The 10,621-nt window shown below is 45.9% G+C and overlaps 1 protein-coding gene across 1 annotated transcript in view; it reads right to left on the bottom strand.

The window, feature by feature from the left end:
• Nucleotides 1-2,769: 2,769 nt before the first annotated feature.
• The window catches only part of LOC138250283 (kyphoscoliosis peptidase-like), a 398,104-nt gene continuing 390,252 nt past the window's right edge, over nucleotides 2,770-10,621 (bottom strand). The window contains exon 7 of the mRNA XM_069205011.1: nucleotides 2,770-5,677. Coding sequence (XP_069061112.1) covers nucleotides 4,362-5,677 — 1,316 coding nt within the window. The 3' untranslated portion in view covers nucleotides 2,770-4,361. The remainder of the gene's footprint in view (nucleotides 5,678-10,621) is intronic.

Raw genomic sequence — 10,621 nt, 5'->3', positions numbered from 1 at the left:
GGTAACCCAACCCAGGGTCCCTGGATCCATCTACGAAATCAAGATTGCACTGGAAGAGTGTCACACCCCAAACACTCCTGCTATGCCACTGCCCCCTCCACCAGGGCCTGGTAGTTGTCCCAGGGAACTCGTGACTATGGTCTCCTACAAAACAACAGCATAGAGTTCCTGCCCTATGATCTTTTATTTTAAGTATATTTTCACTGCACGCATCTTTTTCACCTCTGATAGCATTGCGTCACTTTGTAAATATGGCGAAGGAGAATGGCCTTCTTAACGCCACATTAGCATAAAGAAAATGATGCTATTGTGGCACAAAGAGGCGCTAAGGCCTTGTAATCTGGCCTGAAGTCTAAATTAGGCCTGGAGTCTACTTTTAGATCTGAAGTCTGTAAGACCTGAAGTTTAAGTTAAGACCTGAAGTCTAAGTTAGCCCTGAAGTCAAAGTTTAGACATGAAGTCTAAATTAACTTAGACTTCAGGTCTAAAGTTAGACTTCAGGTGTAACTTAGACTTTATGTATAAAATTAGATTTCAGGTCTAACTTAGACTTCAGATAAGTTAGACTTCAGGGCTTAAGTTAGACTTCATGTCTAACTTAGACTTCAGGTCTAAACTTAGACTTCAGGTATAAGGTTAGTTTTGTGAACCGGGCCCATCGTCTTTAAAAAAATCAAGCAATACTGGCTAGTTTGGAGGGGGACAACCAGTGGCGGCCGACAGCTTTGGGAGGGGGGCGGGCGGGGCACACACACAAACACACACACAAACACACACACAGGCTCATTCTTTCACACACACAGACACGCACGCAAGCTCATCCATTAACACTCATTCCATTCAAATATACACGCACGCACCAAACATTCATTTTCCAAGATCAAAACACATTCATTCTTTCACACAGACATGCACGCACGCACTCACATCCATTAACAACACTCATAACACTCAAACATGCACGTGCGCACCAAACATTCAATGTAAAACATAACATACATACATACATACATACATACACACACACACACACACTTACCTTCAGCCTCGGAGGTCCCAGGAGGGTTGGGACTGCTGCCTTCCCTCATTGGCTGACCTGGGGTCAGCCAATGAGGGAAGGCAGCAGTCCCAGCCTCGTCACAGAGTGGGATGGGGTCAGTGAGACTGCTGATCCCACCCCACTCTGTGACGAGGTGTCACTGATTGACACTCGCCCTGGGCACTTCAGGGCTTAAACCTGAAGCGCCCAGGGAGAGTGTCAATGGGTGACGCTTTCCTCGTCACCCAGGGGAGGGCCTCGAATCACCTTTGCTGGGCCGAGAAGGTCACGCCCATAGGGGTCGTGATCTCCTCAGCCCAGCAAAGTTCAGCTCAGGCAGCCAGGAGTCTGCGCAAATCGCGCATGTCTGCTCCTGGCTGCCTGACCTGAACATGAAGAGTGTCTGTCAGGCTGACCTTTGTTCAGCCTGACAGACACTCTTCATGGGATGGGGGGGCGTGGCCCCTCCGCCCTAAAGGACGGGCCACCACTGGGGACAACCCTAGCAACAATACAGTATTTATATATTTTTTAAATTGCATTGCCGAGCTAGTTGCCAGCTTCCCTCTCTGGCTCTCCTTGGTCTGTTAATTATTATACTAACTTAAAGTCATCCAAGATAGTAGCCAGCAGCCAGGCACTGCAGGGAATTGACGCACTTTTCTTTTTTAGTGTTTTTTTAAGTTAAGAAAGGCCTTGCTATTCTGTGTAGATGACTGCTCTCTCCTGGCCCTCCATCACTCTTTAGCTAAAATCTCCCTGACCCAAACCGCAGCACGCACTGAATCTTGTTAAAAGATTAAATAGGTTCTGTTGTAACATTAACAGTCTGTGAATTGCCTCATCCCTCTTTGCTGATGTCCCCCTTGTTGATGTTCTATTGAAGGCCGGTTTGAATAGACCAGTTGTCAAGTATTTAATGCATGCTCTATTGGCCTTTTCTCAGTCACGGATTCAAGGGATTGCACACTTTAGGCCCCTGGACTCCCAGGGACCTACTTCTGATTTCCAGGCGCTTGATGGATTAGTGGCTGCAATTGTGGAACACGGACGCTTAATAGTTTTTTCATTTATTCGTACAGTACAGAGAATTTTTATGTCGATTTTTGCCTCTTGCAGCGTCATTTAGTTATAGTTGCTCTAAAGCTCTATAAACTTGTTTTTTTTGTTGCTTTCCTTTAGAAGTATTCCGTGCTTTTATCCATATCTTTATTCTCGAAAAGATATTTACTGAGATGCAAAGATGCAGCAACTGTGCAAAATAATCTCTGAATAAAATAATACTTCAACAGTATTCAGGTTGTGCAGCGATAACACAGCCTTCATCCATAGGATACGTCTACCTTTTTGAAGATGTAAGGACAGTCAAGAGGCACACAAAACTTTTTTTCCAGATATCGATTGATCGAGTGATCTACAGTTTGCAGTCTATGAGATAAAATAGATAAAAAAAAGTTATCCATGTGTTCTGATTGTCACAAACTGGAACTATATAGCGCATTTTAATAAGGTGGGGGCAAGTAGACCATCGGTTCTTAAACTTTTGACTTCTGTGGACCCTCCACTTAATCATTACTGGAGCCCAGGGAACCCACTAAACCATTAGTAGAATCTGAGGACCGGCACCTGAGTCATTACTGGAAACCACGAACCCTGGCCTAAGCATTTTTGAGGGTGTGAGCCTCAAAACCATACACAAAAAAACTACAAAAGCAAACATTCAACATTCATTTAAAAATACACAAAGGATGAAAAATGTATTTAATTCACAATCAAATATTTAAAAAAACACAATAGTAATTTTTATGGATTTTTTTAGCTTTTCTAAATTCAATTGAGGCCATCCATCATCCATTCTATGTTCTGTTTATTGCACCGACACTACTCCCACAAATCAATCTGGAGATACTAACTTCATTTTTAGCCTCCAATTTCAAATTCTATCACATTTGCAGAATGTTTTTGAATTTTCAATTTGAAATGTTACTTCTTTGTTTATATACACTTTAGTCATCTGTTAATACTATTTAATTTTCCAAGCAGTGACAGACCCCCTGAGTAGGCTTTGCATATCCCCAGTGGTCCCCGAACCACAGGTTAGGAACCAATGGTATAGACAACAAAATGGCCCAATGGCTCAATGCAATGCTACCATCCATACTGTTCTGAAATTCATTAAGTTCACATTCTGACACCTGCTTGTTGAGAACCTGGCGAGATAGTTGAGTACAGCAGTCTCCAGGAGGGCCGCAACCCTGCTAGCTTTCAGAATAGTCTTATAAAATAAGGGGCATATTTACTAAACTTTCACGCAGGGCAGTAAGCAAAGTTGCTGTGCTGCATTGCGTGAAAGGGAGAGGGCAGAAATGCTCTATATTTACAAAGATATGGCGCATTTTTGCTATCTCCTTGCGCTGGCGCACTTCAGGCAGCCTGGTGCCAATGTAAGCACCCTTGGACACTGGCGCAAGGGTGCCTGCGTTGCAAGGAGAATTGTTTTTGTGCAGGAAGTGATACCTTCCTGCACAAAACAATCTCTAGAGACATTTCCCTCTTTCTATGTGAGCTGCAGTTTGCAGCACACATAGAAAGAGGAAATAACGAAGAGAAAAAACTATTTTTCCTCTCATTGTGCCATCCTCTGGGAGGTGTCGCGATTTCGCACAATCCCGGGTTTGCAAACCTTTGTAAATCTGGGACTGTGTGAAATCCATAGGTGGATGCCTGGGAACCCCCATGTTCCACCCATGGAACGCCTCCCAGAATGCACTGCACTGCATTGCATTTTCTTTACAAAGCCAGGCAAGGCGGCGCAAATTGCCACTTGCATGGCTTTGTAAATATCTACCAGCATTTTGGGTCATGGATACACCACAAAAGTGGTGCAGCCATGATGCAAAATGTTAGTAAATATGGCCCCCAATTTACATACACTAAAATCTGTGGCATGGAGCTGTATCCCAGATTTGCATGGAGCACCCTAGGTTTAGTTGGTGAAAGCACCTTCTTCAATGGCTGTAAGGCTATAGGTAGAGGCTCCAGTTCGCAAGTTAGAATTTGGAGGTTTCGGCAGTCCTTTATTCCTCTGCTTTATTCCCGGTGCATATAGCTCAGCATAGCTGCAAACATGTGGCATCCAATGAGATATGAAAGACAAACATAACTATTACTTGATAGATCCCTCTTGTCTTTTCACAAATATGGGGCCACTGCAAAATATAGGTAAATTGATGTTTGTTATTTGAGCAATATGGCTTTACAGATCAATTCTTGCTGTCCGCGCTCTACTTGTGCATGTGCCCTATTTGTACTTAATATATGTTTACCCTGAAGACCCCTTCACATTATTTGCAATATCTCCTATCTCGTAAGCCAGGATCACGTTCATACATTTGGAATGCTGACTGAACTTGGCTGCTATTTTGAGGATATTCCCAGATGGCCCCGTAAAGACATCACCCTCCCAGACTTTGCTCTTTGTAAGATGGAGATCTGTCCTTGACGCCCCGGATGCAACGACTCTGCAAGCCTCTGGGATCTTGAGTCTGAGGCTCACCCAACTCTCCTCCTGGAGCACTCCAGCCCTGGGCTGCAGCAGTGTGCATCCTTTCTTCCAAGCACTGTACACCCTGGGGAAAGGCGGCCACTGCGGGTTGGTGAAACATCGGACCACATAGTCGCAGACATGTGAGAACTCGCTGACTTCACCGCTTCTTGCAAAAAGTCCCACCTTATAGAGTCCAGATTCTGGAAGGAGGATGCTCACACTGACCTTCTGATCTAGGTGTGTAAGCAAAATGTACCTTTCCATAGGATAGCAGTTGTTTTTCAACTGGTCTTTATCCAACACCGCACTGACCTCGATGTCCGAACTTGTACGGAAAGTGATGTTGCACTTGCCCAGTTTAGTGCTTATGATGGGGGCAGGATGACTTGGGTTTGATAGCCCAGCCTGTTTTGATGTTAGGCCGGGTCCACAGTGGTTGCTTAGGCCAGAAGGAAACAACTCATTATAGTTTCCTGGACAAGTGCAGTGGACAAGCAGGTTGGCAGCATTCTTGAATTTATCTTCTTCCATGTCTTTAACAAACACCGACACTCTATAATAGCCCGGTTGAAGGCATAAGACTTTGCAGCTGAGCTTGTCATCTTCAATCTGGGACACAATGCATTGCTTGGTCACAGATTTATCTAAACCATCATGAACTAGTTCATACATGGCTAGCAACGGCCTTGAGGTCTCAAAAGTTAGAGTCACTGTTCCTCTGTCGGCAGCAATTATGTCTCCACTGCAGTTACTTTCCTTGATCCCAAAATCATTGACTTTCTGATGGAGCCCCCAGAAGTTGAAGGGGTTCTCGGGCAGTGCTTCCATGTAGTCAGACTGCAGACACTCAACCTGGTATGAGCAGACCCAGCTGTAGGCGTCTTGTGTTTCGGCTTGCTTTGCGAAGATCATCAGGTCATAGAGGCCTTCTTCAGGTGGGATGATCTTGAGATGCATGCTTTTCCTGGATATTGTTAGTATTCCATGTGTTTTTGTAATAGGTTTTGGCATACTGTTGTAGAGCCTGTTGAGTTGGTAAGTAAATTCTGTCGGATAGACGCAGCCCAAGGACACAGATGCTTCCCCATTCACTGAAAAGAAAGGAAAGAAAACAATGTTAGCAATAGAAGTTTTGTTACCATTTCCAAAACCTTGTACTAACTCTACGACCAAAGATGAAACACATCTTTCAAGAGACAGTTAATACATAGTTAGAATACTGTTTAGTAGAAACATGGTACCTCATTCATAAACCATGGTGCGCACCTAAGTGCCACTTAGGTGAACAAAACAATTGAATTTATGGTCAAAATCCTGATTAGCAGCGAATTTTTGGATATTGTTTTACAACAACAAATTGTGCTTATTAATGAGTAAAAATCCACATGTTTGGTGGACTCTTTTGCACAAGAAAATTTGCCACATGGAAGGCAAATGGGAAGGAAAATGGTGTCAAAGAATATCAAAGGAGTACGGAGCTTATAACTCCTGTTAAGCTGCCCAAATGTTAGGTATGTGGGTTGTCATAAAAGTTTCTCCTACTTTTCCCCACCATAGAAGCACAACAAAATGTGCACCTTGTTGGAGGTGGAACATTCTGGTTGGCTGGCGTGAGACCCTAGCCAGGCAGAGCATACCACTCCAGTCAGGTGTGGGTGATCACATTCACAGCATAACCTGCACTCACCCTTGGGTAGCTTGGCACAGAGCAGTCAGGCTTTTCACAGAGGCAATGTGTAAAGCTTTGGCACAGCACGTCCACACAATAAGTACCCTGAGCATCACAAACAAGACTTCACACTTAGGGGGTTATTCCAACTTTGGAGGAGGTGGTAATCCGTCCCAAATGTGACGGATTTACCACCAGCCGTATTACGAGTTCCATAGGATATAATGGACTCGTAATACGGCTGGTGGTATATCCGTCACTTTACCGTCACTTTTGGGACGGATTACCACTTCCTCCAAAGTTGGAATAACCCCCTAAGTGTCTCTGAACAAAGATTGTATTCAATACACACGTGAATTAAAAGAACAGGAATATCATGTAAATCTGGGCATAAATCACAGTCAGAAAGATCACTAGTAGTATGAGGACCAACAGTGTTAATACGACATCAGCAGTATGTACATGTGAGAAAAACAATACTTTCCATCCCTGCACCCACATGCAGTACTACTGCATTGGCAGCACAAGACCCACCCAAGCAATCACCCCATTTCAATATAAAATAGTTGTAGGATGCATCCTGGTTCCCAACAATAGCAGCAATGTATACATACAGAGAACTATAGCACTTTCGAAATAGCTCCGCGACCTAGGCTACACCAGTAAATGTAAATGCCAACTGCTATTGCCAACAACGTGCACAGCAACGCTACCGGTCAGTGAAATCAAGCCCAGACATTCGTTCCCACGCTCTTACTCTGCACAGCTATGCAATGCCATGGATATAAGTCACGCTAGCATACACGTACTAGCACACTCTCGCTTTCAGCACCCTAATGCGATGCTCTGACAGCCGGCAGGTGAGGTGTAAATGAGTTTGCAGATCCTTCTTGGACCCAAACCTTCCTCCACCCTCCAACCAATTCCGGCCCCCTCAGACTTTGAAAAGAAGCAAACTTTCCACGGATACTAGGCCGCTCGCGGACGGTGGTTACACTTAGTCAGGATCCCTGAGCAAAGGTACAGGGGAAGAAAGACAGAATGGCTAAACAGGCAACAGTGGGCAAAAGGAGGTTTGGTCCCCACTCAGGAAGTTCACACAGGGGTCGCCACATCAGCCTTCCAGCACTGGCCCCGGTCACAGGGAGAGGGTTGCCTTGTGACATGCTGTTCACAGTGGTGCCCAGCCAAGGCAGACACTCCACTTCAGAGATAGTTACTAACCTGGCACCTCACAGGACAGAAGGCACCACGTCAGGTGGTGATGACTTGGACCGTCCCAGGAGTCCTGGTTGGACACGAAGAGTTTACCAAATTATGTGCTCTCCTGGTATGGGCACAAGGTCTGCAATGAGGCACAATGTCTGGTGCATGATGGCTTTAGTCGCACCAGACAGTCCCCTTTGCACATGACAAGTTATCAGTGCTGTGTCTCCCTGGAATGAGGCACAATGTCTGGTGCAAGATGACTTGAGCCGCACCAGACCAATCCGATCACACACACAGAGACGCCAGTTCAACAGTACCACACAAGGTAGAATGCGGGACTACTCTGATTATGCCCCCACCTTCGATGGTCGTAACCAGTGACAAGGACACCCCATGTAGTGAGCATGCAGTCGGGTGTCGTACGAGAGAAATGCAGCACACTCGAGAACAGCGGGCCACGCGGGGTCCCGCAACCAGTAATCCGTTCACAACCAACCAAACACCTATGCATGATGTGGCCTCACTATGAAGGGCCACACTCCTTGAATGTGGGCAGTACTTTGCAGACTCTTCACAAGGCAAATCCAATCTCCAGGCACAATTCTTAGTTCTACGCTCACACCGTTGCAACCCAGTGGAATCCAGCAGATGACGTACACGCGTAGGAGGGCATCGTTTTACAGATGACATGGTAGAAAGTGTAGGGCCCTCAAATAAGATCTTTGCTATCCCTGAGACCTCCACACAGAAAAGGGGGCAAGCCAAAAAGCCCTTAGAGAGCACACTTCAGAGTGTCACACTGCAGCAAGCAGTGTGCCCAGGCCAGCCAAGATGCAGGAAGGGTGTGCAATCCCTTCCTATGACAGTAAATACCCTTGTGCACAACAGATTGCTCTGGCAGTGTGCCCCTCAACGTTTGGGGACTTCATCCAGCGCGCCTGCAAGTGGATGTCTAATTTGCTGAAATGTGGTATCCCTAGTTATACTCAAGTGTGCCTTTGAAGTTGGAGATGGTTCAAAGGGTACCCCTTTGAACCACAGATACCCCCCTAAATTTCAGTCCTCTCATGAGGCTATGGAAAATACATCTTTATCTTTAGTGTGCCATGATCTGCCTCCCTACAATTTATCCAGCCAGGCCCTCAAATGACAGAGGTCTGTCGTTCCAGTTGTTTATAGCTGTTGCTGGCGAATGCACAGATATAGTTCCCCCAGCTGCCAGTGGAATGAAGCATGAATTAAAAAGGCACACAAAAGGTATTTTAGAACATGGAAATGCCCACTTTCTAGAAGTGACATTTCCAGGAATTACTGACAAAACCACCTTTACCATTAGTAAGGGTTTACCTTTAGGAATCTAATGATAGTAAACGCTATGAGGCTGCTCCATTGCAATCCACTATTGCAGGTGGGATTAATTATAAACTTTCCCCCATATTAACCAGTGGGCAGAGCAGCTCTCAATAATAGTGAAAACACACATGGACATTCTTCACTCCATGGCACATGTGCCCTGGCGCATGCACAAGCCTGCAGGGGCATTCTGTGCACAAGCTTTGAAAACACCACAAGAATGCAAGTGCACCCATACAGGCCTGCTGTGACAGGCTAAAAAAAATAAAATATATATATATATATATATATATATATATATATATATATAGAGACACACACACACACACTGTAGGAAGCTGGCCTGGTGTGTCTAGAGGTAGCTGTGGATGAGCAGCCAGGACTTATGTAGGAGACATGCAAATCTTATGCAATACCACTGTAATTACACAGCACTTACACACATAAAATAACCACACAGTGTTACAAAAATAAACGTACTTTATTTTAGTGACAAAAATACTAAAATACTATAAAGCAATATCCCCACTGGAGGTAAGTAAAACACTATTATATGTACAGTAGCAGTCAGGAATTAGCATAGAATGCAATAGAAAATAGTGAAAGCAATAGTAAATACTGAAGGCCTAGGGGGGACCAGACCATATACCATATACTAAGAAAGTGGAATGCGAAAGTCGGACCCCCACCCAAGGAGGTGAAATCGGTAGAGGGGAGCTGGAGGAACTACGAAACCCACAAGGTAAGTACCAGAGTGCTCCCCAGCATAAGGAGAAGAGAGGTAAGTACCTGGTTCCCCCCAAACCTCCAATAGGAATTCAGAGAAGGATATTGCAAGACCCAGACCAGACTGCAAGAAACCAAAGGTGAATTCTGGAAGAGGAAGACTGGGAAAGAAGAGGACCAAGTCCAGTTCACGTTGCAGTGTCCGGTTGCGGCAGTAGCCACTACCCACCCATCTGTGAATGCAGGGCCAGGTCGTCTGTAGTGCAGCACTGGAGCAGCTGAAGAATTCCTGGAGTGATGCACTCAATGCCCCACGCCAGAAGAAGGATTGCAGTTGGTCAGAGGTGTGGAAAAACCATCAACAAGCCTTGTCAAAGACAAAAGTCATGGATGAAGAAAAGTGGAACTGCCGGGGACCAACAAGGTCTAGGAGGACTCAACCCACGGAGTGAAGTCCTGGGTTACCCTCTGCAGTGAGGAGAGTCACAGGAAGAGGCGATAGCCCCCACAGGTGATCCACAGGCAGCAAGCACAGGATTCGAGGGGAGGCCCACGCAGCACACCTGGAAAGGAGTCCCACGTCGCATGAGAAGTGCGCAGAGGGCTGTGCGTTGCAGGAAGAAGTGCTGTGGGCTGGGGCTACACAGAGCCTGAAGATCCCTTAGAGGAGATAACAACAAGCCTTGGTAGCTGCAAGAGACATGGTGCAAGGGGGTCCTGTCCTGCGTGGATAGGCAAGGGCTTACCTTCTCCCAAGTTGGACAGCTGGTTGAGAGTAGGAAGGGGGCCACTCCAGAACACCACCTGTGATGCAGGATCCACGCAGCTCTGGAGGAGAGGAGATGCATGCAGCCGGTCCTCGTTGCAGTTGGTGCCTGCAGATGCAGGGGAGTGACTCCTTCACACCAAGGGAGATTCCTTCTTGCTTCTTGGTGCAGACTGAAGACTTGCCGCCCTCAGAGGATGCACAGCCAGGGAAATGTTGCAGTTTCTGGCCGGAGCCGGAGAAACAGAGCAGAGTCGTCGCTGTAGCTGCAGATTGTAGGTTCCTGTGAAGTCCAGTTGCAGTTCCAGTGGC

This window comes from Pleurodeles waltl, chromosome 1_2, assembly GCF_031143425.1.
Source record: "Pleurodeles waltl isolate 20211129_DDA chromosome 1_2, aPleWal1.hap1.20221129, whole genome shotgun sequence".
In the NCBI taxonomy this organism is placed as follows: domain Eukaryota; kingdom Metazoa; phylum Chordata; class Amphibia; order Caudata; family Salamandridae; genus Pleurodeles; species Pleurodeles waltl.
Note: the sequence above shows the minus strand (reverse complement) of the source record. Positions and strands in the feature narration are given on the sequence as shown.